Source organism: Ursus maritimus, unplaced genomic scaffold (genome assembly GCF_017311325.1).
Source record: "Ursus maritimus isolate PB19 unplaced genomic scaffold, ASM1731132v1 scaffold_2, whole genome shotgun sequence".
Taxonomy (NCBI): domain Eukaryota; kingdom Metazoa; phylum Chordata; class Mammalia; order Carnivora; family Ursidae; genus Ursus; species Ursus maritimus.
The window spans coordinates 88,537,163-88,564,680 of record NW_024424452.1 but is presented as its reverse complement, the minus strand read 5'-3'; the positions used below and the strand labels follow the sequence as shown (position 1 = coordinate 88,564,680).

At 56.2% G+C, this 27,518-nt stretch overlaps 1 protein-coding gene across 1 annotated transcript in view; it reads left to right on the top strand.

Moving 5' to 3' along the window:
- Nucleotides 1–26,410, top strand: part of KIAA1614 (KIAA1614 ortholog) — a 34,683-nt gene extending 8,273 nt beyond the window's left edge. Inside the window, exons 5-11 of the mRNA XM_040634505.1 lie at nucleotides 3,563–3,706; nucleotides 10,087–11,663; nucleotides 13,399–13,555; nucleotides 15,095–15,353; nucleotides 20,285–20,412; nucleotides 21,110–21,294; nucleotides 25,270–26,410. Of these exons, the coding sequence (XP_040490439.1) occupies nucleotides 3,563–3,706; nucleotides 10,087–11,663; nucleotides 13,399–13,555; nucleotides 15,095–15,353; nucleotides 20,285–20,412; nucleotides 21,110–21,294; nucleotides 25,270–25,463 (2,644 nt within the window). The 3' untranslated portion in view covers nucleotides 25,464–26,410. The remainder of the gene's footprint in view (nucleotides 1–3,562; nucleotides 3,707–10,086; nucleotides 11,664–13,398; nucleotides 13,556–15,094; nucleotides 15,354–20,284; nucleotides 20,413–21,109; nucleotides 21,295–25,269) is intronic.
- Nucleotides 26,411–27,518: the final 1,108 nt, after the last annotated feature.

Below are 27,518 nucleotides of genomic sequence, written 5' to 3'. Positions count from 1 at the left end.
AACCCACGCTCTGGCTCCAGCTTGTCTGTGTCCTGCAGCCCCGGGGGGGAGGAAGGCTGCAATGTTAATGCCCCCAAGATAGCGTCCCACCCTCAGGGCACACACGGTCAGGACTCAGTTTCAGGCCCACCTTTTCTCTTCCCCTCACTCGGGGAAACTGCGCACAGTGTAACAGCAGCAGAGCTCGACCCTTGGTCATCTAGAAGCTTTATGACATACAAAGATGGAACAAATGCTGGGCAAGAAGGTTTATATATGTTCTGTATACGATATATTGCCCTCTACCCACTGCATCCTGGAATCTGGGAAATGTCAGATCTCTTTATATTCCAAATTATTTCCCTAATTCGTGTTCCTAGGATGAAAGGGTGAGACCCAGATCTGTTGGAGCTTATTATTTTAATCCAGGATTATGATGGCTGCAGAAAAAGGCCACTCCAAGACCTCCCTCCTTGGCTAGGAGAGGAGTGGTGGCTGTCCTGACTTGAGTTCTTGACCTGTCTGGCCACAAGGGAAACTGAGGTCAGAGCTAAGCCTGTCTCTCCACCAGGAAACTGGCTTAGAGGGACAGGCCAGATGGGGACACATGCTACCTTTGTCCTTGAAGTCAGCTTGGGACACTGGTAGTTGGAGGAGCAGAGGGAAAGGCCAGAATGCTCCCGGGGTGCTCTGGTTGTCCCCAACAATTAGTTCCTTGTAGGTGTCGCTGCTCCTTGGCGACTAAACATCCATGATGTGACCTCCCCGGGGGAGCATCTCAAAATCCCCCACCCAGCGTGTGGAACTGCAGACTACCTGGCCAAGACCTGGACTCCCAGGGTGGCAGTGTGAGTCTGCGCCCCTATCCAACTCCCCCTGGTTACAGATGGGGACACGAAGGCCCAGGAAGGAGCAGCGCTCCACCATTTTATCCCCGTGCCCTACTCGCTGAGCTAATGAGTCCCAGCCCTGCAGGCTCTCAGGAGAGTAGCACTGCCGTCTGTTCTGAGATGGAATTGCCTCGGCCTAGCCAGGCACTGCCTGCCGCCGCCCTTCCAGGACATTCCCACAAATGTGGGAGCCAAGATGGTGAGGGATAGTCCGTGATGGGAAGGGGTTGGCTCTCGGGCTGTGTGCCCCTGGCAGAGGCCAGGGCCAGGTTAGGCTGGAAAGCCTCGCTTGGATGGAAGAGGCTGAACCCGTCTGCCTGGCGGGGCCGGCACCCCTTGGGGAGACGAGGCACGATGCGGCGATGGTCCCGGGCGCCGGTTAGGCTGGGAGAGGCTCAGCGTCCCCTGGCACTGAAGCCGCTGGCCCCCACCTCCCAGGAGAAAGAGTGCCTTCCCCTCCATAGGGCCGCTCAAGGCCAGGCGTGCCTGCCCCACTGACCTTGACGCCGACCTTGACTGCCGTCTGTGAAGGCGGCTGCCACTCCCTCCCTGCTCAGCTTGTTACAGCACGGATGCCTTCAGGAACCTCAACAGCCTTACTCTTCTAATCAGTGGAGAAAGCAGCTTTGTCTGCCAGGAACCAAAGCAGGGCAGCTGACGAAAAAAACCAAAAAAAAAAAAAAAACAAAAAAAACAGAAAAGAATTAACAGCTCCAAGTAGAGGGAGCAGAAAGGAAACAGCAAAGCTGGAAAATGGCTTAAAAGCCTGGGGGCAAGGCTGGTCCTGGCAGCATCTGGCCAGCTGCCTGGGGGCCCTCCTGCCTGCCCACCAGGTCTTGTGACAAATGCCCTCCGACAGCCGGGGAACCACAGCTGTCACCGGAAGGCTCCGAGTGTGCAGGCCAGCAGCCAGGGGCCCGTGGCTGCAGGGGCGTCTCTTGGGCTGGTAACCTCATTATCTCTGCTGTTGGAGCAGGAGCCCCAGGGAGCACAGCTGCTCTCAGCAGAGCGTTGGAGGAGCTGCCGGCTTGGGAAGCTGTGCAAAGCGAGGACTCTCCTGCCAAAAGAGGCTTCACAGGGCCACAGGCCTGGAGATTCACTCTCACGTCACTCCAGTAAACCCTCCTGGTTCCAAAACTGTGCCTGGGCCTTGCCAGGGTTCATGTGCACAGATGGTGCCTTTATTCTAGCAGTTTTTTTTTTTTTTCCCCTTAGGCCCCAAAACAAGGTTAGGTGCAAAGCATGAACAACAAAGAAAGAAAGACCAAAGCAAGCAAGAAGGGAAAAGAATAGGAAAGAAAAGAGAAAAAAGAAAGAACCACAGGCTGCCCAAGCTTGTCCAAGGAGGTCCCAAGGAGGCCCCAGAGTTATGCCATTTCCCACCCACATCGGTCATCTGTCATCCAGGAAACTGCTTGGTACCTTCCCCCAGCCAGGCCCCTTTTTTGGGTCACCCATGAGATAAGTGAGACAAGGGATTTGGGGGGCTACCGTCTGAGATCTAGGCCTGGCTGAGCCTCTACCTGCCTGGATTCTCTTTTTGTGGACTCTCCCTGGTGAGGACAGCCTGATGTATGTGACAGTGAAGACAGGAGCAGCCGGGGGTGCTGCCGAGGCCACATCAAAGAGCGTGACTCCAGCTGCAAACGTTCTCAGCCTGTGCTGGGATCCAGGGACGGGAGGAAGGAGGACACAGAGGGTGTGGGAAGGAGACCGGAGGCAGTGGGGCTGGTGATCGTCTGCGTTGCTCTCCACTGATGTTCGACCTTGAGCAATGTGCCAAATGTTCCTGTCTGCCCCGGAACACCCTCATCTGTCAAGCGGAGAGCACACCTGCCCTGGGCCAGCCTGGCTGGGCAGAGGGAGCTCGGTGGAGAGAAATGGCTTGTCAGTGGGAGGTTGTGGGTCTGCCCTTATTCTGTACCCTGGCATGGGCTGTATGTCACTGTCTGCTGGACTGCTTTGAAAAGGGGCTGCAGCTCTGGACCGGCCGGGGAGGCCGTACTTCTGGTAGGTGGGGAGAGCTGGTAGAGGACCCTTATTATTATGAAAATCATGCCACCCTGACTTGGTGTGGGTCCAGCCTAATTTTTCTCAGCCCTGAGCCGATGCCTGACGGGTTTGGATGGGGACTGAGGCAAGCAAGCACCAGGATTTATAGAAATGTCATTCCCCCCAAGGAGCAGAATGTGACGGGCTAGGCCTGACTCCTCGCGTCTGTGGTGGGGGCTTGCATGGGTACGTGTGGGTGCAAAGAGAGGCAGAAGGAGAGAGGGAGGTGATGTGTGTAAAGACCATCTGGCTGGGCACAGGCCCAGTCCAACAACGCCAGGCCCTTCCCCCGTCCTCCCGGATAACTCCCGTTCCCTGCCCAGGGAAGGAACAATAGAATAATCTGGAGATTCCCCTGCCCTTCTTAGATCCTCCTGGGATCTCTGCCTCCAGTCCCTGAGCAGATGTCCAAGGTGGGCCAGCTCCCCGGCCATGTCCAGAGACACTCAGGGTCATTGCCCAGACCCCGGGCCCTGGGCCCTGGGCCAGTGCCCTCTGGGTGGGAGCTGGACAAGGAAGGGGCTGCACATGCAGGGCCTTTTCTGGCACAGCCAAGCTCAGTGCTGTTAAAGCCCTTCTAATCCGTGTTATTTTCTTCTAATCCCTCCCCCGCCTGCTCTGGCCCGTGTGCTACCCTGCAGGACCTTTGGTCCCAAGCCGGAGTCTGTGCTGAGCCCCAGGCACGAGGAAGCCAAGCATCTGCTGCAGCGTGCCCGCATGAAGGCCAGAACCCGGCCCCTCCGTGCCAGCCATGAGATCGTGCCTGCCATTGCCCAGGGCAGCCGGTGAGTGGGGCCCCGGCCAGGCTGGCCTAGGAGGGCTGTGGCAGGGAGGAGAGGTGGAATCTAGCCAAAAGGCTGCTGCTCGCGCCTTCCTTGGTCTATGCGTGTGGTTCCCATGTTAGGCATTTGATTTAATTCATTTAGTCCGCCAACACACCTTGACCGAGTGTCGAGTGTCAAACATTGGTCGTCAAGGGTGAATGACACAGAATCCAAGCTCCCTAAGGGGACAGATGTCACGGTCTCCAGGGAGAAGGACGGGCACACATATCAGTACAGTCCTGCGGACCGTGGTGTAGGAGAGGAGAGATGCGTGGAGGGCAGGAAACCCATACCTCCATCTGGGAAGGACAGCAGGGGCTCAAGGGGCTACCAAGTTGGGGTTGACGGACGTGTAGACCCTCACTGGACACATGCCCGAGGCCGGGGTGAGCACCCCAGGGCAGAAACCCTGAGCAGAAACACCATGGTCGCGGTCGTCGGGGAGGGAGAGAGTGGCTCGAAGGCCAGAGAGCTCAGTGGAGGCCCGTCAAGGAGGCCTCCTGGCCACCTGGGCAGTTCGGATGTCTCCAGGAATAGCTAGGAGGAGCGGAAGGGGATCTCAGTAAAACCATTCTGGCCGCAGGGCTGTGTTGGATCTGGGGGCCTGGGGCAGTGACAGGGCTGCACTGGGGTCCTGCTGAGCTGTGACAGGGAGGAGGCTGTGGAGACAAGGGTTTGCCAAGAGCCAGAAGCAGGCAGGTTTCCTGAGGCAGCAGAGAAGTTAGCCTGGTTAAGACTCTGGAACCAGACCCCTGGGTCTGAATTCAGGCTCTGCCGCTTACTGGCTATATGCCTTTAGGAAAGCCTCTGTGCCTCAGTTTCGTCATCTGCAAAATGGGACTTGTCATAGTGCCAGTCTCACGGGGTTGTCGTGAGGGTTATATGAAGTCGCACGTGTCAGGTGTGCAGCACTGGGCCCTGTGCGAGTGCTGTCTTAGCAGTAATCGTTTAGGTCACTACATGTGGGAAGTATGAGAATGGGACGCATCCAGGATGGAGCCCGGGGTCTGACTGGTGTTTGAAGGTTTAGAGGCACCTTAGCCAAGGGGTGAAGTCTGGGTGCAGGGTCAGGCTTTGGAGGGGGTGGCCGGTGGAACCCGCCCTGGAAATGCTTAGCAGGCATTCGGACACGGGATGGGTAGAGGAGGAGAGAGGTCAGAAGGGCAGATTTGGGCACCTGCCTGCTTTCACGATGCTAGGGCCATGGGTGGGGGTGAGCCCACTAGACATGAAGAGACGGGCAAAGAACAAGTTCAAGGACATTCAGACCAGCACTTCACCTTGGCAGCCACTCCTGGGGTGACCTCCCATCCCCGTCATCGCACCATTCCATGCGCTGTGCCCCTCCAGGAACCACTTACACGTGGCGCTCACATGCCAGAGCCGGGGCACCTAGGTGGGCCGGACTCGGAGCTGCCAGGCCGTACCAAATTGGGCCAGCCCCAAACCAGCACATCTGTGCTGTGGACAAAGCCTGTGCTTTGGTCACCATGATGGGTACGCTGGCCGTGCTGGTTTCCATCACCATGTGGTACTAGAGGGAGTGAGGATTCTCAGTGGAACTGGGCCATATGCTCTTTGATGGCGAACGCTGAGCCCGCTCACTGAAGGCCGAGGACTTGAGATGACTCCAGCATGAGCAGAGGGCTGAGGCCTGCCTCTGGGTTCAGTGTCATTGTGACCCCTAGGAGAGGGGCTCGGGAGATCCTAAATCCTGGCAAGCAGTGCCAAAGAGGCCACCCTTTTATTTCTCCACCTGTGCCTTGTCTCCCTCCCCTTGGGGGGCATGAGTTAGGAATGGGCATGGCTTCTTTGAAACATCCGAACTATTCTTCCCTGCGTGTACGTGGCACCCAGAGCCTTAGAGTTTCACGGAGCCCTCCGTTCCACTTCCTAGAGATCCTTAGGCTGGGTTTTGTAGCCACAAAATGGTCAAGAGGATGATTTGCGACACAGAGGTGACTGCGTAAAAGTCCTCTTGGACACCTTCTGTTCCCCCGATGCCACGAGCAGCTCACAACAACCCCAGTCACTAACCTTAAAGTACGTTCCCTTTTGTCAGGCTGTCCCTGGCTGTGGAAATGCCGTAGAATTGCAAGGTGACCCACTTTAACAGCTGCCGTGTCCAGAAAAGAATTACTTCAACTTGGCAGCGCTGGTGACTCCTCAGAGGGTGCAGCTGAAAAATCAACGCCAGATGGCTTGCTGCAGATGCTTCTAAAGGTTACGCTTGTCAGATCACCCTGGAGAGCCGTGCTGAATTAACACGGAGATGCAGCACGGGCCCCAGGCCTGAGTCAGATGCAGGGGCGCCCCCGCACTGCTGCCCGCCCCCCGCCCTCAGCCCAGGGGCATCCCTCCCTGCGAAGAGCAGCATGGTAGATGGATGGAAGAGTGGGGGCAGGCAGAGCAGTCTCCAGAAGGCCCTCTCTACCCTAGGTCTGGCTGGAGGTGGCGGGGCAGGCCCAAGCAGACAGGCTTTTCCGGGAGGTAAAGAGGTAGCAGTAGCTGTGTTTTCTGGAAGCAAATCAATGTAGAAATCAAGCAGCTCCTGGAAACACAGGCTCTTGCCATTTGGGGGACAGGCACACCGAGATTGGTATTCCTAACACCAGGAGGGCAGAACACGCCAGCAAGATGCAGGGCCCGGGGGGCGGGGTAGGCACCATGAGTGCTCTTGTCCTGAGTCAGGGAGTGGCTGTGTTAAGACCATAGAGCTTGTGTAGGTTGCATTGATTGTGTGGTTAGGACCGCTCTGTTGTAGGAAGTGGGCCTCTAGAAATGGGCCTTCCTATGGAGGCCGTTTACCTCCAGGTGTTGGGCCAGATGGAATCCTCTCCAAGAAGGCTGATGGTACTCTGGCCTTCCCTGCCTTCCTCCATAAAAAAGATTAAAAATTATAGTTTCCTACTATGCCGGCTTAAAGGTATTATATATTAGAATGTTTTCTTAGACTTTAAAGTTTGTTTTCTTCTGACTTGAAAAGAAATGAAAACATTTTCCCGGGTTCCTGGAAGTATCGTGGCCCATAGGCGCTGGGGCTGTTGTGCCTAATGAGTAAATCGGCCCCATGTGAATGTGAGCCCCAGAAAAGAGGACGACTGACAACTCCGCCGTGGTCCTCAAGGCAGCCCTTTTAAGCACAGGCCCCGCTCAGGTCTCACAGCAGCAGATCCACTTGCTTCGCAGTAGTTCTTTAAAAAAGTTCCACCTGGAGCAGTGCTCATTGAAAGTACTGGAGTCGGGATTAGCAGCAGATGTGCAGGCCCCCATCGCCTATGCATCCTAGCGCAGGTAAATATTTAGCCAACACCTAGCCTCAGCCTCCAGGGAGGCCTCCAGTGCCTGCCCTGTGGCCCTTTAAGCTGCACGATTTAGGAAGTGCTCCCCCCTCCTATAGTATGGCATGGCAGGACCTTGGCTGGAGCTTTATTCTGCCCGCTCGGCATTAACAGGTGACCAGCAGGCCTGTATGACCAGAGGCCTGGAGTCCAAGGTTTGAGCTTGTAGTCTGTCCGACGTGGCATGGGTGAGGAGCGCCTGCAGCTCTCAGCCATAGCTGATTCCCATGGAACTTTGAAGAGAATCGGTCTTGAACAATTTAACTCTGACCTCTCAGACCACCGCCTGGTAGGCTTTCCACCATCATATCCCACACCCTCAGCAATCCAGACCATTCCAATCCATCAGGACTATGAGGCTAGTCAGTGGCTTTGCTGTCAAGGCCCAGAGACAGAGGATGGTTAGGAATGGCCAGTGACATCTCCAGGGCACAGGTCATGACAGGCAATGCCATTTATTCCTACAGAAAGTACAGCTGGGAAGGACAACCTGCCCAGCCCAGTAAAGGCTATGTCTGTGTAGAGGGCCCTCTCCCCACTGGCTGGCATGCTTTAATAGTAATTGTGAGGCGTGTATGGTTTCTTCCTGCTGTTATCTGAACTCCTTTCCTTTTCATTGTATAACCATCTTTGTCCTGTTGGGCAGCTGTAAAGTTGGTGAAGGAGGAGCTCACGTTAAGGCAGCCTTTTTGAAAGCATTGACAGCCTTCTTCCAGAATCTCTGAAGCATCCAATTAGAAGAAGGGTTAGTAAATCCACTAATCACCAACATACGTTTCATTATAATAAGTTGTTGGAGTGGCCGGGCAGCTTGAGCAAATTGGGCTGTGTACCGTATGCTACTGGAGAAGAGTTTGCTTCTCTCCTTGGGGAGATGGGAGGGGTGGGGAAGGGGGAGGTAAGGTTAGGGAAGGCTTCGTAGACGCTTTGAGGACGACAAACAGTAACGTAACACAGGAGAGGTACCAGTATAGATAATTGCGTCTATGGTCGCACTTCTGGGCAATGGGAAAGAAGTCGCAGGCCTCCAAAACCCAGGCTCCTGTCTCCAGGTAGGACTGGACCACCAGCATGGTCAGTGTCTACTTCTATTTTTGTGGCTCCGGCTGAGGGAGAAAAAATATCCACAGCCTGCCTTTGCAGCCGCTCAGGTACGGGTCAGCCTGGGAACCGGTCTTCGGTGGCCTCTCCTTCCCAGGAATGAGGAGGGACCACGTGGTCATGGCAGTGCCGTCCCGCACTGACAGCCTGTGGGTCTGTGATGACAAATGAGTGGTACAGGTGTTCAGAGGAGGAGATATTGTCACGGTACATTAGTCAGGTTTCTTCAGAGGAAGAATCAATAGGATGTGTGTGTGTGTGTGTGTGTGTGTGTGTGTGTGTGTGTGTGTCTGTGTGTGTCTGTGTGTGTGTAGAGAGAGATTTATTTTAAGGAATTGACTCTTGTGATCATGATAAGTCCAAAATCTTCAGGGTAGGCTGGCAGGCTTCAGACTCAGGAAAGAGTAGCAACTCCAATCGAAAGGCTGTCTCTTGGCAGAACTCCCTCTTGCTCAGGGAAGATCAGTATTTGTACTGCTAAGGGCTTCAACGGGTTGGCCGAGGTCAGCCACATTGTGGAGGGTAATCGGCTTTATTCAAAGCCCACCCATCTAAATGTTAACTTTCACCAAAAAATGTCTCCACAAAAACATCCAAGTAGCTGGGCACCGTGGTACCAATCAAACTGATGTGTAAAATTAACCATCACGCATGGGATGTCTGTACAACAGGAAACATTTAATAGATAGGATTCAAATGCAGGCAGGTTAAGAAAAAAGACTCCAGAAAATGGGGCAAGAGGGCTGCATGAGGTAGACGAGGTAGAAAGCCTGGGGGCTCCATAAGTGGGTGGTGGGGGGCAGAGCTGGGGAGGAAAACAGTGAGGAAGGTGGAGGGCCTGTGTTTTTACCGTAAAGACTGTGAGCTGGATCCTGTGTCCCCTTGGGGGACGGTGTGGCAAAGCTGTGCTCCAGGAGGACCAGCAGACAGGAGGCAGGGAGGCTGGGTAAGAGGCAGGGGTCCAGTGTGAGTGACAGAGGAGCGATGAATGAGAGAAATGGTGTGAATGCCAAACACTGAGCCGTAGACTGATGGGGACGCCACTGCAGGGAAAAGGAAGGGAACGTACAGTCCTTACTTAGGTAGCCTTTGATAGCAAATGCCGGGAAACTCAAGTTCCTGGCTCCAGGCAGCCCTGGTGTGTGATTTAAGCGGGTGTTTTCTTGAGCTGAGCAGGACTTGACCAGTGTCTCCCAGAGCAAAGGCTGGTGACAGGATGACTCTTCCTAGCACAGTCCTTGACCTCACAGCTTTTCAGAGTTTGTGTGATGGGCTGAGGAGGGCAGGTGCAAAAGGTGGGTTCCGGAATAGACAAGATGCCAGGTCCAAGGAGAAATGGTGGTGGCATTCTATCTAAATTTTGTCTGAGCACGATGATTAGGAACCCTGAGCAGACACTTTTGGGGGCAAGAATGCTTAGAAACCTGACTTCAGGTCTCGCACAGTCTCTGTAGAGACTTATAATTCACTCTTCCCATTAAACCTTTATAGCAAATACAGCATTGGGACAATGCATCCCTACCAGATGCCCGTGAATGCCAGGCTCACTTCCTAAGTGTGTGTGCACACACACATAGACACGCACGCGTGTGCACGCACACACACACACCCCACTATGAGGATTTTGCTCTCATCCTTCTGTACGTTCTCTGTTCAATATAATGTTTCACTCCGAAGCAGGCTGAGCCAGGCCACGGAAGGAAAGCCAAAAGCAAAGAAGCGCCTATTGATTTTTTTAGTGCTGGGTCTCAGGATCAAGATGGGCTTGGAAGCTACTCCGGTGTGCTGCCTGACCCCCCGGGAACCTGATGTGGGGTAACTTTGCAGCTGTAGTTATCACGGAGCTGTACCCCATGGTACCTGCTGTCTGTGACCTGTCTCCCCCTGTGTCCCCATCAGAGACGGCCGGAGAAGCCCCGTCCTGGACTCGAGGATGCCCTTTGCCTGCAGAGACACCCCGCAGAACGGGAACACGAGTGACTCCTCCAGCGGGGAGTCCAGCAGCGGGCAGTGGCCGAAGCGGGGCGCCTCCCCGTCCCGCGTGCGCTTTGAGGACGAGTCTGCCTGCGACGCCGAGTCGCGCTACCTGGAGCGGCTGCAGCAGCGCCAGCGCCAGGCGCGGAGCTGCGCGCTGCGGGCGGCGGCTCAGGGCCCGCTGCGCTCCAAGCCCGACCTGGCCCGCTACATCCACGGGGGCTTCGCGCGCACCGACGCCGGCGAAGGGGCGCCCTACCGGCTGGTGGGCCGGCCGGAGCCGAAGGGCTTCCCGGCGCCGCCGCCCGCGCGGGGCAGCGACAGAAAGTGCCGAGCCTGCGGCGGCTGCATCGACGCGCGCCGCGCCGCTGCGGGGAAGGCGGGCCCGGAGCCCAGGGCCCTCCCGGAGCGCGAAGCTGCCTGTGGGGTGCAGGGGGTGCTGGCGGAGCCCCTTAGCTTTCGGGGCCCGAGCCCCCCCTGCAGGCACGTCCCTGCCGAGCCGGGGTGCCACACGGAATGGATCCGGGAAACGCACATCGGAGACTCCGGGCGCCCCGAGGAGGCGGACTCTGCGCTGGACAGCACGGACACCTCCGACGGCTGCAGGACCGACAGTGAGGAGGCCGCGGCCTCTCAGCCTGGCAGGCCGCGGGGACCGGCCCGAGGCAACAGCCCCCGTCTGCGGGCCTCCAGGCCTCGAGAAGGCCCCAGGTGGTTCTGGAAGGCCGAGTCGGAGCTGCCCGGGAGCCCTCAGGCCCCGCACCACCTACCCGGGGTTGATGCTGTGGAGGGTGCCCCCGAGGTGAAAGAAGGCAGAGGACATGTGCCTGAGGAGACTCTGTTTCCCGGAGAAGATGGTTTTGCTAAGCCTCCTGTCCTGGAATCTAAAAGGGCTTCCCTGGGGTCCCAGTGGCAGCTTGGACCAGGGCTGGGAAATCACTGGGTCCACCAGGTGGATTCCCAGGCTCTGAGCAGGACCGCCTATGCCCTGGCCTCTTCCATGAAGCTGGGGTCCTCTGGGCCAGGCAGACAAGCCCAGGATGCAGGAAGCCATGAGTCTCTGGAGACAGCCTCTGCTCCCCCCCTGCAACAGAGCTCCACAGAGCCCTCTGCCCTGCACCAGGCCCAGCAGCCAACCTCTTTCCTCTGCCATGAAGGCTGGGTGCCAACCCCTCCATCTTCAAGGAAAACCACCTCACCGGGGTCTCACAGGAAGGCAGGCCTGGCTGGACCCCGCAGTCTGGGTGAGCAAGGAGAACCTGTGGACCCCCCTCTGCCTCCTTCAAGAAGTGTAGTTCCCAGGACCTGTGAGCTCTCCCCGGCACAGACCCAGCCCAACGGCCCTCCAGTCAGACACCCCCTGCTGGCCCTGTCCACCAACAACTGCAACAATAGTATGCCTCCGGGGCTGCAGGAGCCCTGCGGAGGGGCCAGCCACCAGGGCAGGGTGCAGGAGGGCCCCCGCAGCCAGGAGCCGCCCCCGGAGAACCACAGTGACAATGGTAAGCAGAGATCCCAGGCCAAGCTCTGAGTCCTTCCTTACCTTTTATCTGAATTGATGACATAGAGCTGTGCCCACTCCCAGCACTTCAGAGCAGCGTCAGGTGTTCCGGAAGCTGTGGCGTCTGGGGGTTGGGTGTAAGACTCATCATCAGCCTGGACACAGATTAGCCAACTCCTGCTGGGGGAGGCAGAAGGCAGGGAGGGGGTGCTGATTGCAGGGGACCCTGAGGTGTGTACAGAAGCACCAAACTCTGTGGCGGCCAGAGGCCCGGACTTGAAGCGAGTTTTACTACCAACAGAGCAGGAATGGTGCAACCCTGCTAGATTTACTATTTGCTTAGAGCAGTCAATGCCTATAATCACATGGTCGAGGCCCTTTCCTTCAACATCTTCATTTCATTCATTCCCTCATTCATTCATTCAATGCTGATTGAGTACCTCTTACATGCCAGGCACCGTACCAGGCACTGTGGGGAATGCATAAGTGAATGAATTCAGCAGGAGTCCTGCCCTGGAGGCCTTCTGTAGCCAGGCAGACATGCTGTCCAGAGGACACAGTGACCAGCGGGCAGAGCCTTCCCAGACCCCCAGCCCTCCGGGCAGGCTCATAGGTTTCAGCAGGAAGGGCTGCAGAAGGGCGTAGGGCATCACCTCTGCCCTTGGAAGAGATCCTTATATTGTGGGCCGATCCTGGGCATCAGCGGTCATAGGCTCTGATCCCTGATGCTGTGATCTCAGGGGAGCAGCTCGGCCATTCACTCTTAGGCAGAGATGTGGGGTCTGCCCCACATACCCTTGCCTTCATGTGTCCACGACTGTGACAGCCCTGGAGTTGGGGTGGCTTGAGAGGGATGCAGGGCGTGGAAACACAGTGGAGAAGGTCAGAGAGCTGGTAGACCTCGCTGACCTTACTGAAGATGTGGTGGCAAGCACCCTCCCCCTGGTGTGTTGACCACCCCTTCCACTGCACATGGGGGCACAGACATTTTCCCTCTCCCTCCCTTGCTGACGGGAGCCTTGAGAAAGCAGGCACTACCCTGAGCTGTTCTAAGGTGTGGTTTCTTCTGTGGGGTGGGCTCTAGGCCGGCTGCCAGCTGCCCCTAGCCACTTCCCGAGGAGCTTCTATTCCACCAGCCGCGGCCTTTCCGGTAGCCTGGCCCTCACCTCCTCAGATTCCTCCTCTTGTTAGCCAGGAGGTCCTCACCACACCACGTCAGCCCTCTGTGCTGCAGGTCCCTCCTCTGTAACCTGGGGTAATAGGAGAGCCTGTCTCCTAGGAACCCATGACATCATCTCTGTAGAGGGTTTGATTCATTGCCGAGCACCTCATCCATGCTCCGAGAATGGTGCCTGTCGTTGGAGCTGTGAGACATCGCAGCCACCAAGACTGGTTTTCATCCCATGAACACAAAAGTTCCCCTTTCCCAACGATGTCTCTTGATATAGGAGGGACGTGACTTATCACCGGCAGCCCCTTCGTTGTACCGACATTTATTAACCACCGACTGGGTACCAGTTGCTGCACTGGGGCTGATGGGTTCCAGCAGTAAACAAGACCCCTCATTCCCGTCCTGCTGTGTGGGGGTCTCACCACTGCCTCCACTGCTCTCCTGGGCCTCCCGCCTCTTTCCAGCTTCCTCTGGTTCTCCTGCCTCTCTTGTTGGACACATCCCCTCTCCTGACCATGACCTGCGGGGATGGCTCCGTGACACGGGAGGGCTGTGGTTGTTGCAGGAGGAGTCCAGGGCGTTCTCGGCCCAGCAGCTGTTGGCACTGTCAGCCCCATGAGCACCACCCTGTCCCTGGCCTCAGAGGAGCCAGAGTTCAGCCGGGAACCAGAGGAAGGCCTGCAGAGGCCAGAGATGAGTTCTGGAGAGCAGGTGTCATCCCGGTGAGTGACAGGAGCAAGAGCCCTGACTGCAGAGGTGGGGGGGCTGGGGTGCTGGGTGGAGAAAGAGACCCCCTCCCTGGCCTGACTAACTTCACTACTCCCAAATCCTTAGAGGGCTCCTAGACTTATCCCGAGCATGCACCTTAATACTCCTTTCCCAGCCACTTTCAGTCTGATGTATGTGCTGGCTCGTTCCCCAAGCCGCAAGCTCCAGGTACTGTGCTGGGCACAGCTGACTGGACAGTCCCGACCCTCACGGTGCTCCCAGGATGGGGCTGCCTGAGACGGCTCGTTGCTGACTCAGGGCTTGGAAACGAGCCTGGCGTTCATCTTTCCATTCGTTCTGTCCTTCCACGCCGAGGCTCTGAGTCCTCACTCTAAGTCCCCAAAGCCTTGGTGAGCCAGTACTGTGGCCATGACGTTCTTCTCCACACCACACACCATTCCTGGTGACACCGAGAGCCAAATGTCCGTCTCCGGTGCTGCGTGCTCCTCAGAACCCCAGACCCATACACCTGGCTTCCCCTGACTTCTCCACGAGGGTGTCTGAGAGGCCCCTGACGCCACCGCTTCCCCAGGCCCTCGTCCCGGCAAGCACGCCATCCACACGGTGCTGACCCCCGGCATGTCCCCTCCAGCTCTGCACCACTGCCCCCCCCTCCCCTGCCGCCTTTCTCCTGGTCTGAGCTGCATGACCTCTTTCTGACAGCTCCAGCAGCCCCGGCTGCTCTCTGCCCGCACTGTTGCTCCTATACTTGCTTCTCGGCACAGCAGCCAAAGCCACCTTTTCGAAACTGCCATTAAATAATGTCATTTCTCCTGCTGAAAACCCCCAATGGTTTTTTTCTCCCACTTGGAGTAGAGTCCGAGCCCCTTACCTTGGCCTCTGTGCTCCGTGTCATCCAGCCCTCTTGCCTGGCCTCACCCGGTACCTCTGACCCCCTGCTCGCTCCGTCCCCGTGCTCGTGGCCTGGCCCCCTCGTGCTCTGGAAAGCACGGAGCCTCTTCCTGCCCTGGAGCCGTGGCACCACTGCTGCCTCCGCCCGCCCAGGGTGCTCACCTCCGGCCTCGGCAGGACGGCTCCCCCTTACCGAGCAGCTCCCAGCCTAGACGCCGTCTTCTCGGAAAGAGCTGGCCACCCTGTCCCTCTCTGCTTGACACTTCTCAATACTTGCTGTTGGTTCTTCTCCTTCGTTTACTAGTCTGAGAGTAAGGACCTTGTCAGTCTTGTGTACCATGTACCCCTGTCGTTTCTAGAAGTTACAGAAGCTCTGAAGAAATAATAAATGGGACAAGTGGGTGGGTGAGCGCATAGTTGGGTGTGATGTCTGGGGTCTTGTCTGAGCTCTCCTCCCTCAAATCTGCCCATGCAGAGCACCCCCCAACCTCCTCTCAGCCTTTCCGTAGCCGGCTCTCACGTCCTCCACAGGGCACGGGTGCTGGCTCTCCTGGGGCCCCCAGGATGCTGAGGAGCCGCCCTCCCTGGCCTCTGCCCCCCAGCCGTGTCCTGCCTGCTTCAAGTCCACCCTTGCATTTCAGAGCACTCCCGGGAGTCAGCGCAGGACCTGGCCCACCCTCCACTGCCCCTTCTGACAGGAGCAAGAAAAGCAGCAGCAGCCTGGCCTCCACCCTGGGGCTGAAAAAGCTCTTCCTGGCCCTGGGCCACAGCACCAGGCCCCAGCTGGGCAAGGCCCGCAGCTACAGTGTGGAGCAGCTGCAGTCCCCCACGCCTGGCCCGGCATCACACACCAGCACCCCCAGAGCGAAGAAAGCCCCATCGTTACAGTCCCTGCATCTGGTGAGTCCGGAAGGGCCCCAGCCAAGGGGTGAGTGGCACCGGTGGTGGCGTAGCTGCCACTGGAATGGCAGGTGAGAGGAGAGAGGTGGGAAGTGCTGAGGATGCCGCCCGAAGAGCCCGGGTGGAGAAAGGGAAGCTACTGCCCACCCCCTGCAGTGCACCCACGAGACCTGGCTCCCCACGGAGGTAGGCAGCACCCCACAGTTCTGTTCTTCCACCCCGCTACCCCAGCATGGGCTCATCCTAAGCTCCCCCTCCTCCCTCTGTCTCTCCCTCAACTCTGCCACCTCTAACAAGTCCTAGAGTCTACTGCCTGATCATTCTGGAACCTTCTCCATGGCCACAGTGACTCTGTTGGTCTAGCACAGATCACTTCATACCCAGACTAACGCTGAACATCACTGTTGGCCCCTTATCACCCACAGGGTAAAATTCAGATCACCTGACACGGCCAAGGGGCTTCTGTGATCTGCCTTCATCTCTCATCACTCTCCTTCTAACACCCTGTCCGTTATCCTTTAACTTGCTGTTCTGACATCAGGCCACACGCTGACTTTGAACCTTCCCCTGAAATGTGTCTTGCACCTTCTCTCTCTGCTAATGTCTGCTCATCCGTCAACACTTCAGGAATTGCCTCCTCCATGAAGCCGCTTTCAATCCTTTCTTGGGCTGAGCTAGGGGGCCTCTGCTCTGTGTTCCCACCCTATCTTGTGCTTCCCTCCTTCAGGGAATTTGCCACATAATATTTTAATGGATTTTTGTCTGTCTCCCCTCACTGGACTGAATTCTTTGGGGGAGCACCCCTTGATTTTTATATTCCCAGTACAGGTTCCCCTGCTGGGCAAAATTAGAGAGTTCCTACGAAAACTTCCTTAAGCCAAACAGCATAAATCGAAGAGGCAGTCACTGTTAATTAATATGGAAAATTTTTTGAACCCTCCCAGACCCCCAAAATATCCTGTCTTAGGCTTTTCCGATACCCCAGGACACCCTTGCTAACAGATGCACACAGAAATCGAGATAGAGCACGGACGCTCCCAGATGTGGTTCAAAGCTGTGGCGGCTTGATGCGAAAATGCCGAGCGTCGTGCTGGGGAAGGAGCTTGGTGGGGCCATGCACACTGCTCGGGTCTGCTGCCCCATGATGGCAAAACAAATGCTGAATGCTAGTTTTGCTTTTCACTTTTTTTCCTTAAAGTGAAAGTCCTCCAAATTTCTTTCCATTCGTGAAAACAGGTACTGATGTAGGTCTTTCATAAAAGCAAACCCCCTACAGGGGATACCTACTGACTACAATGGCTAGTATAGAATACATATTCAAGGCGCAGCGAAGGGACAGGTGCGCGAGGGAGGGAGCAAGGAGTGCAGGGCAGCTATTGGACGTCTCCCGCCCCGCACACCGGCTGATCAACCAACAGCAAACCAGCCAGGGTGCTAACTCTCCACTAGGTTTCTGAAAACCCAGCTCTGTCCCACGTATTTCCAGGGCTCATGTTTGTTCTTCTGTCCCTCGGCAGAACAAAGCAAGTGATTGTGTTTGGGGGCTATGGAGTCATTCAGTGGTCAGGCTGAAGTCGGGAAGAGCAGGTGGGCTGAGTGAAAATGCCATTGGTTGTCCTGTACCAGGAGCAATACCTCGTATGCGGTCGGTGCTCAATACATATTTGCTAGATGAATGAAAGGAAGGCAAGGGAACAGAAGCCAAGGGATGGGGAGAAAAGCCTAGAGTGATGCTGTGCTCCAGAAAGTCACTTCTCCATGAAGTCAGCTTTGGCCCCTGTGTGTCTGAACCGTGGCGTCCGGATTATCACCGTTAGAGCTTTGAGCTCGGTAAACCTCCCGAGGGAAAGGACGACGCCGTTATGGGCACAGAGGTTATCAGCATCGGAAGCCGAGTGGGCACAAATGGAAAGAAAGCTGGCCAACAAAGGAGGGGACCACGTGCAGGAAGGACTGAGCAGCAGAGAGAATGGCTCAAGAACTGACAGAAGAGGGGCCCCTGCGTGGCTTAGTCCTTAAGCATCTGCGTTCGGCTCAGGGCGCGATCCCAGGGTCCTGGAATTGAGCCCCACATCGGGCTCCCTGCTCTGCTGGGAGCCTGCTTCTTTCTCTCCCACTCCCCCTGCTTGTGTTCCCTCTCTCGCTGGCTGTCTCTCTCTCTCTCTGTCAAATAAATAAATAAAATCTTTAAAAAAAAAAAAAAAAAAAGAACTGACGAAAGAAGGCACAACGTCACCCAGAACGCGGCACCTCTGATGGGGAGCCCCCTCCTTCAGCCTGTCTCCTCCTGCCTTAGACTCTCTGGCCGCCAAGTGTGGGCAGCTGCCGCCCCGGTTTCACTTTCATTTTGCTCTGCTGCGTGGGCAGTGGCCCTGTTCCCCCACCCAACCACACTGGTGGCTCCTGCATCCCCTGGTGGCTGTGGCTTTTTGACATTTGACCCCGCATCTGGAATGCTCTCCTCTCTCTCTCTCTTCTCCCTGGGGAACACCCCCTGGTCTTTCAGGTCTGAGTGTCTGAGTGAAGCATGACTTCTCCCAGGAAGCCTTCCAGAACTCTGACACAAGGTTAGGGCCCCCTCTAAACCTCTTGATAATGGACCTTTTTCTTTCTTTCTTTCTTTCTTTCTTTCTTTCTTTCTTTCTTTCTTTCTTTCTTTCTTTCTTTCTTTCTTTCTTTTTTTAAGGTTTTATTTATTTATTTGAGAGAGAGAGAGTGTACACACAAGCGGAGAGGAGAGGCAGAGGCAGAAGGAGAAGCACGTTCCCCGCTGAGCAGGGAGCCCGATGCGAGACTCAATCCCAGGACCCCAGGATCATGACAGGAGCCGGAGGCAGACGCTTAACCAGCTGAGCCACCCAGGCATCCCTGATTTCTTTCTTTCTTTTCTTTTCTTTTTTTTAAGATGTATTTGTTTATTTTAGACAGAAAGAGAGAGAGTGGGGTGAGGGACAGAGGGAGAGGGAGACTTCTCACTGAGCACAGAGCCCATGTGGGGTTCAATCCCAGGACCCTGAGATCATGACCTGAGCTGAAATCAAGAGTCGGTTGCTTAACTGACTGCGCCGCCCAGGCGCCCCCGACCATTACTTTAAATTCTCCATCAGGCATGTTACTGGCCCCTGTTTCGGTTAGCTCTCTTGCTGTGATTTTGTCCTGTTGTTTCATTTGGGATATAGGTCTCCGTCTCCTCATTTTGTCTAACTCTGTGCATCCGCTTCTATGTGTTAGGAAGGTCAGCTATGTCCTCTGCCGTTGAAAGTAGTGGCCTTATGAACAAGAGGTCCTGGGGTGCCCTGCAGTGCAGTGTCCCCTGTCCATCACAACCTGGTGCTTCGGGGGCGTCTCCCATCTGTGTTGCGTGCACCCCACGGTTGTGGCTGCGCTGTGCTTGCCCTTAGTCCAGCTGTCTGCGATGGCTCTCTTTGCCTCTTGTGGGCAGTGTTTGGTCCCTGTGGTGTTAGTGGGCCGCTGTGGGGCTGCTTTAGACTTGCGTTGAGGCAGACCAGGCATTTGCCAGAGCTGCAGTGGTATCGAACTACAGGGCACATTCTCTTTGTTGCCCCCTGAGAAGCTTTGGTTGGTCGGCAGGGCCCGCAGTCACACCAGATGCCTGCCCCCAGCCCACTGCAGGGCCACAGTCTCAGACTGGTGTGTGTGGGTATCTTCCCCTCTCCCCAGGGCAGGAGTCACTGTTGGGGCTGCTTTGCACACTGCCAGACTTGTGCCACCACCTCGAACGGGCTCTGGCCAAGGGCGTATCAGAGGGGGGTCTTGCGCACAAGAGAATGAGGGGGTGCGCTGTGCTGGGAGCAAGTTGGGTGGAGAGTGTTGGTGCTGTGCTGGTTGCCCCAGCTGCCCGTGTGTCTAGGCTGGGGGCAGGGGAGGGAAATAGTGCCTGCCAGCTCCTTTGTTCCTAGAGAAGTCTCCCAAAGATCCCGGCCCTTCCAGCACAGGCTCTGCAATTAGTAAACACATTTCCCTCCCAGGTACCCCTGGTATTTCTCAAACTGCGGCTTCTCTGTGCTGTATCTCAGTGGGACTGTTTGTTGTGCCATCTCTTTCAGGGCAAGGACACAGTCTCCTATCATCTTCCCAGGTCTCCCAGAGCCAAGCTCACTGATTTTCAAAGTTCCAGTGTTAAGCCCCACTGATTTTAAGAACTCCTTAAATTAGGCCTCTCTGGTTTTCAAAGCCAAATGTTATGAGGATTCATCTTCCCCGTCAGGTTCCTCCTGCCTAGTATACCTGGTGTGAGGGTCTGGTCCTCTCCTCTCTCTGCATCCAGTGTCCCCCCCTCCCTCTGATGGTCCTGCAGGTTCGTTTAGCTCCCAAGTGAATCTCCACCCCTCCTACCCTCTTCCATGTGGACTCTTCATTCAGCCGTAGAGGGTCTGTTCTGCCAGCCTTTGGGTTGCTTTATGGGTGATTTACACTGACATGCATGCTATCTAATTGTATCTGGGACGAGGTGAGCTTAGGATTGCTGTACTCAGCCATCTTTCCTGGAAGTCCTCAGATAAAAATTTTTAATGTAAACAATCATAAAAGGGATACTAAAGAATCACAAAGTTTTCATACTGTAACTCTAAAATCGTATTTATTATTCTGCACTTAATTTGCTTTCACTCCTTTCTTAATGAGAAGATTAGATTTTCTTTATCAGGGAAATTATTAGTATTCTAGTTATTCTAGCCAATTATTAGTATTCTAAGTTATTTTAGCCAAAGAAATTGAATCTTCAGATCACATGTATAGGCCCGTCTACTGGAGTAAATTATGGTGATTCCTGATGGGCACTTTGAAGTAGTGACAAAAGCTTGTATCATTACTTTCTTAAAAAGCCCTGAGGATCATGGTTGGGGTCAGGTCTCTGTCGACTGCGGGCCCCATGGCTTTTCTCACCTGCAATATTGGGCCCTTACCACCAGGTGTCACCCTCTCACCAACATCGGAAAGCTGCCTCCTTTCAGAACCTCCATTCTCTGCTGAACGGCAAGGGGGACCGGTCCAGCCTCTATATGGTAGGGGAGCCGGGGGACCACAGTGCAGCTGGCCGGTAAGCGTGGGCAAATGGCATGAGGGGGTCAACTCAGAGCGTGGGCAGTGGAGCTGTAAGCTTAACTCTGCCCTGCCTCAGGTGCCACAGGAGTCTTGGAGCCCACACCTCAGTGCCTTGCTCTGTGCACCTGAGCTCTGAGAAGGTATGGGGTTGGTGAAATGGGTAGGGTTCGAAGATTCGATTCCTCCATCCCTCTGCTGCCTGATGACATCCTAAAATCAGAAGGTTCAGAGAGCTTCCTTAGCCCAGCTGAAGATCTGATTAGAGATCCAGAGACAGGGCCCCCAAAGAGGCACTTGACCTGTGACTCTGCCTAGAGAACTCCCACCCCCTGACGAGACCCTCTAGGCTAGCTGCTCTTACCTGGGGCTCCATGGAGGCACCTCAAGTGGCCTGTTCACTCCTGGAAATTTTATATAACGCTATAGCTTTTGTTAGATTCTCAGAGAGGTCTCTGCACCCACAAAGATTTGAAATTGTGTTTCGGGCGGTGGGGGTAGCAGGGAGCTTCTGGTCCCGCAGCAGGCTTTTCGGAGCCTCGGACAGCTGTGACCACCCTTCGGCCTTGCTCCTGGCATGTTGTTTTCGCTGGCTGAGGCCAGTCAAGAGGCCTCCATCATCTTTAAGGCAGGGAGTGATTGGGCCCCAGTGCCCAGTCCTCTTTGCACACACTCTGTCTCTGGTCCCCTGGCAGACCAGCCAAGGCCTCACCCCGGCGTGCCCTCAGCGTGGAGGACGTGAGCGCCCCCAGCCAGGCACGCGCCGTGGGTCGCGTGGTGGAGGTGTTTCCAGATGGCACAACCCAGCTGCAGCTACAACGCTCCCCGGAAGGCACTTTCGGCTTCTGTGTGGCCTCCGGGAATGGGCGCCGGGACTCAGGTACGCCCCCTCCCCTTTCCTGGGCTCCATATCCCTGGGGCCTTAGCAAACCACTTTTGGCTGGGGTCATTTCCAGTCTGTGGTTGAGACACGAAACTCCAGACTCAGCCTCGTAGCGAAAGGACTAGAATTCTCCCTTTAGGGGCTCTTTGAGAAGAGTCAGGGAGAGATGGCGAGGCTGACTCCACTGTCCCTCTGCTGTCTGCTGACATCCTGAAACCGGAATCCCGAAGGCTGCCTTTTCGCTGGAGCGCCCGAGGGAGATTGTGCTTGCTGGTTCTGCACAAGCCCTTTGATGCGGCTGGGGTGTGTAAGGGCTCCCTCCCTCCATCTCCGAGTGTGTCTGGGCGTGTGCAGTGTGCCTGCCGGCTGTGCGTCCAGGCCCCTCCCGCAGCCTGGCTCCAGAGTGGGACGTTCCCAGGGATCCTGGCCTGGCTGCACTCTGCCGGGGAGGGCTCAGTCCTGGGCTGTGGTCTCCTAGGTCAAAGTCATGTAACCTGGGGGAAAATCTGCCTGCTGCCAGCTTTGCAGACTGCAGCAAGTTCTTACCTCTGTTCCATTGTTCATTGTTTCAACAGGTTTACCATGAGCACCTCCTAGGTATTCTAGATACTGGGTAGACAGCAGGAAATGGAAGGGAAAAGACCCTCTCCTCAGGAGCCCACGTTCCAGGGAGGGAGACAGGCTGTACGTTTTTATTATCCAAATGAGGTGCCGGATAGCAGAGAGTATGAAGACGCAAACCCAAGCAAAGCAGGCTGAGGGCCCGACAGTGCGAGGACGGGAGCGCGGGTGGGGCAGCTTTTCTGAACAGAGGAGCGAGCAGACACAGGCGTGAGGGAGGAGCCTGCTGGTGTCTGGAGAAGAGCTGTGCAGGCCGCCGGAGGCTGGGAATGAGCTTGGCGGTCGGAGGCCTGCAGGGTTGATCTGCACAGAGCAGCGGCGAGGAGGGAGGGAGAGGTGCATCTCCCCGCCGCGGAGCTGGGGCCGGCAGGGGCTCGGAGCCGGGATGAACTGCTCTGATTTGCCCTTGGAACGGTGTCGCTGCCTGGCTGCCGACCGTGAACAGACGCCAGTGGGTCGAAGGGGGACCAGGGAGACCCACTGTGAAGCTATTTGGGTGGAAAGACTTGGCGGCGGTGGCCCGGGCCGGGAGGCAGTGGGGATGTGAGAAGTGCTTGCAGTCAGCTTGACTTGAAGGCAGTTTGACGCAGTTTGCTGACAGATTTTGTGTGAGCATGAGAGGAAGGGGACGGGTGTCTCCCCACTCTGGAGCTCAGAGGGGTACAGTGTCTGTCCTCACGGGGAGATGGCATTTGTGAACCTATAAGCTAGCGGGCTGTTAGCTACTCCACCTTTTCCTTCAGCTCCCCCTTTCCTCAGGTGAGGGGAGGCAGGCCTCCCCGAGGGGCAGAGAGTTGGGTGACAGGGCACGGTTTGTACTCCAGAGCCTCTGCTGGCTGTGTGACCTGAGCCGGTTACTTACCCTCTCTGAGCCTCAGTTCTCTCACCTGTAAACTGAAGATACTCAAACCTGCCTGTAGAGTTATAAGGAGCGTCCGGTGAGGTACGTGGGAAAGTGCTTGGCACTTTTCTTCCCTTCCCTCTTCACAAAGAGAATTTGTATTTGGGGGGCAGAACTCCGACAGGGACCACCGTGATCTGTAGCAGCCGTCCATGCGAGGTCACGCACAACTGGGCACTGTGCTCGGCCCTGCAGCCGCCCCCAAAGTCCCGCTGGCCGCTTTGCAGGCAGTCCGGAGTTGATGTCTGATGGGCAGGGGTCTCTAATGACCAAGGGCTCCTGGGGCTCTGCCCTCGCCTGCCCTCCAGGGCACCGGGTTGGTACGAGCTCTTCCCTGTCCTGCCCAGGTGGTGCCCTGCTCCTGCTGCTGCTGTTGGCCGTCCGATGTCCCGCAGAGGTACCCGGGCACACGGAACATGACTGGTGCTGGTGCCTCCTGGCCGCAGACCTTCCTCCAGCAGCCAGGGGTCCCTTCTGCTGGGCCTCAGGGGGGCCGTGAGCTGGGGCTGGTCTGCATTCGTCGCTGAAACGTCAGGGTGCTGGCGGGAACTTGCTGGCGGTCACATCTGAGGCTCTACGAGCACATGAGAGCGGCAGGCCTCGCCTTCTGCTTCTGAGTACCACGGAGAGATCAGACATGCTTAACGGAGGCCATTTCCAGCAGACAATAAATACCTAACAACAGCAGTCTCCGCCATATTTTTGCCGTGACTTTCCGCTGTGGAGCCTGCCCCGGAGTCCCCCCAGGATGGCTGGCACGACATCGGTGTCCGGTCCAGCTCTGGCTACATGCTTCTGGGGTTTCTCGTGGCTCCCCACATGCATGTCCTGCTTACAGCAGCTGTTTCTGTAGATGCCACCCCTCCCCTCCTCACCTGCCCTCTCTCCATGCCGCCAGCATGCGGTCGGGGCGGGCAAGCGGCGAGAGCACCGGACTGGAGGGGTCGGAGACGGGCCAGGGGCTGGGGGGAAGGCCTCGCGCAGCTGAGACGGCCGGCATACCCCGTCAGGAGGGAGGCAGCCTGGCAGCAAGGGCTCGGCTTGGCCAAGAAGGCCCGGGACAGAGTTCCATATGTCAGACCCACGAGAGGGATTGTGTCAGGAGGTTGGTTCTGCTAGACTCAGAGCTGGGAGGAGATTTCAGTGCCTTCAAACCCACATTTCAGAGGGTTGCTCTGGAGGCTTGCGAGAAGCTGGGCTGAACAGAGCTCCTGTGGGGCTGGGGGGAGCAGAGGCAGGACGTCCCACGCTGGTCCAAGTGTGTTGAAGGCCTTCAGGCCTGAGACCGAGATACCAGAGGAGAGGCCCTCTCAGGCCCTTTCTAAGGAAAGGCCTGGGCTGGGGAGCCGTGAGGGCGTTTAAGGTGGCGCTGAGCGGCCCCCCTGCATTCTGCAGGTGTTGCCAGCTGCACACCGTCCTCACCCTGGCCTTGTGCTCTCAGATCACCTGTGTTCGCTCATCGTGGGGGCGGGGTGGCGCCCAGCTTTCCCTGTAAGAGCCTTCACTCTCTTCGCTGAAGGGGAGTCTGGAAGGTTTTCAGAGGAAGTTGAGGTGAGAGGGGTCCCTCCGCAGGACTCGCCTGCACTGTGTGGCCAGGAGCATCCCGGGGAACTCAGGCTAGCCATCCCCAAGGCCCCACAGAGCCTGCTCCACTGATGCGGGTTCCCCAATCAGACCCAGGGAAAGGGAAAGAAGTAGGCTCTGCCCAGGCTCACTCTGCACCTAAGAGACCCAGGGGAGGCCACACTGGCCAGGAAGGGCCTTCTTAGGGGCAGTGTGGGGGACAAGGTGTGTGTGAATAAGGGACAAGTGAGCCACCATGGCTTTAAATAGGGGTGGGATTTTTGTGTTTCCTGGGCTTTTGCCCAGATGCCTCCAAATCCCTGTGAGGAACCACCTCTGAGGAAGATTGAGGCCAGGGCTGGTCCTAATAGTAATATGAAGCAAACCGGGTTTGGATTTGAGCTCAGCCATGTGCATTACTCCAGTGATACCTTCCCACCGCTCCAACTACTTGAAGACAGCAACGGGGTCATATCTGTGAATCCCACCCAGTGGCAGGCATGAAGTAGGGCTTTTTCTTAATTTTTAAACACCAGTTTCCTTCCTATTCTACAATCAAAGCTCATCTCAGAAAAGGATAAGATTACCTCATTCACCCAGGGGTATGCACGAATAAAAACAGCTCGAAGCATTATTTGCTTAAAGCATTCTTTTATTAAAGCATTATTTGTACAGCTTTTTAAAAGAGAGAAATGAAATGATACCATGAGGACAGGCCACTGTATCTATGTAGAAAGCCAGTTATCGTTGGGAGGTGGAACAATGAGGGTGTGTGTGTGGGTGGGTGGGTGTGGGTGCACATGCATGGAGCAGTGGCCCAGGTCAGCCTCCCACAGAGCTGCAGTCTCTGGATTTCATGTGTTCAATTGTTCTGTTTTCCTTTGCAGGGTTCTACGTGCAGGAGATGGCTGATGCGAGCATGGCCAAGCTGTACTCGGGGCTGCTGGGGGTAGGGGATGAGATCCTCGAGGTGAATGGGGCCAAGGTTGCAGGGCTGGGCTTGGCTCACATTAAGGAGCTCCTGGCCCATGCAGAGAGCTTGTCGGTCCGGGTGCTGAGGCAGAGGCCTGTCCCTCGGTGACCAAGGGCTGCTTTTGCCCTCACTGTCAGAAGCCCTGACCTGCCCCAGGAAGGACGGCTGGAAATGCACTGCACAAAGCTGCTTCGTGGACCAAAACAGATCACGGTGGCATGTAATCCCTTAGGCTGTGGCGGGGCTTCTGGGATTGGCTGTATAGGGTGAGGGCAGGATGGTGTGTTTTGTTTAAGGATGTTAATTTATGCCAAAGTGGGGAAAGAAAACATGGATCTCCTTCCGCGCCGGAAGTGGTGGCAATATCTTTCGGTACCTTTGTCGGCAGGAGGAGGAGAGAGATTCTCCACACTCCAGAACCAAAGAAAGTGCTTGGCCATATTGGCCTTGAGCCTGCTTTTAAAGTCTCATGTCTTCCATGTCCCATTCGACACCTTTGCTCTTTTTCTGGAAATGGGCAAAGTGTCCTAGCGTAACAGCCTTACAGCCATTGGCCATATATTCCAAACAAAAAATTGGAACATGTGGTCTGGCGTGAGAACATCTGGGAGATGTTATCTGGTAGCCAGAATATTAAGAATCTCTGGGAAATTTTTGTGATATATAAAGTTGAAGGGGAAAAAAAATGAACCCAAGACCAATGTCAGGGAAGTGCAGCCGTGGCCAGTGGGTCTGGCCCACCCCTCCCCCATTCCCCTGCCCTCTGCCTCTGCCCGGGACGAGGCTGGCGCTGGGGGGAGGGCCTGCCTTCTCCGGTGGAGTGTGGGTAGAGCCTGCAGCTGTGCCAGGCTGTCCCCAGCCACCAGCTCTCTGCCCAGACTCCTTGGTGGCACCTGCAGGTGGGTCGGCAGGGAGGGCAGTGACAGGGTACAGGCAGGGGGATGGACTCCCCACCCGGGTGCTTCCCAGCTCTAGGCCCAAAGGGTTGGGACTCTCTGGGAGTGGATGGCCATGTGTCAGTCTTAAATTATTAAAAAGCAAAGCTGAAGCTCCTCTCACTCTGAGTCGCTAAATTCTGGGCTGGATGCTCACTTGACTTTGAATGGCCGAGAGCATGGGCCTGGGATGGGGGAAGAGGGGGGGAGGACACGGGCACAGCAGTGAGCTGTGTTGGGCCTGCCAGAGCGGAAGGCCGGGACAGTCACCTGGGGTTGGGGTGACAGCCAGGGAAGATGCAGAAGCCTCCAGAGACAGCCCTTTGGCTGGGAGAGGAGCCGTGGGCAAGGTGCATTTCTGAACGGAAGACAGAATGGAGCTAGGGGCTTTGGGTAGGTGATCCTGGGGCCGGTGGGGGGCGGGGTGGGGCATGCAGAGGGCAGCTTGAAGGCTGCTGTAGAACTTGTAAAACACACAGCCTTCACTAAAATGAGTGTCATAGCAGCTTCCAGTGGGCAAGGTCACTGAAAGGCACATGTGGCCTGAGGGAAAGGTGATGGGGCAGGAGGCAGGCAGTGCTGCAGAGTGTGTAGTGGTGTTCTCCAGTTCCAGGCCTTACCTGCCGGAGCCCGTTAAAACCCCTCTTTACTGCCCCCTGGAGGCGAGGGCGGGACTGGGAGACTGAGCCGCCTGGGGTGGGGAACGTGGGAGGTTTGGGAGGACCCAGCAGGTGAACAGGGGAGGCAGTGGGAACAAGCGTTTGGGCTTGCAGGGTGTGAAGAGGGTGCTGGGACATCTCAGAGAGCACCCTGGGCCCCCAAAACTTGGGAGTGGCCCCATGTCAGAAACTACAGTCGTGGGGAAACAGTGGCAGCTCCTTCTCTGGCCTTGAGGTCATGAAGTTCCCATGTTGGATTAAAGCTTCTGGGGCAAAGGCACCTCTGTTTTCCCTGGATGGTGATCATGGATAATATGCCCTTCCGGCTCCAACTGGAAAGAGAAGAAGGGGGCTTCAGCTGGGACAAGGCCAGGAAAGTTCTCTGAGGAATCCTGAGCATCTGCTTCTATTACCCCCCCCCCGGGGGGGGAGGCAGGGCCAGGCTCTCCACACATCTCATTTAGTCCTTAAAAAACGGACCTGCCTGGTATTCTGTGTGTCTTATCTTCCTTTACACAGATGGCGATCCTTGACACAATGACAGGGCCCTCAGACCTGGTGTCTCTGAC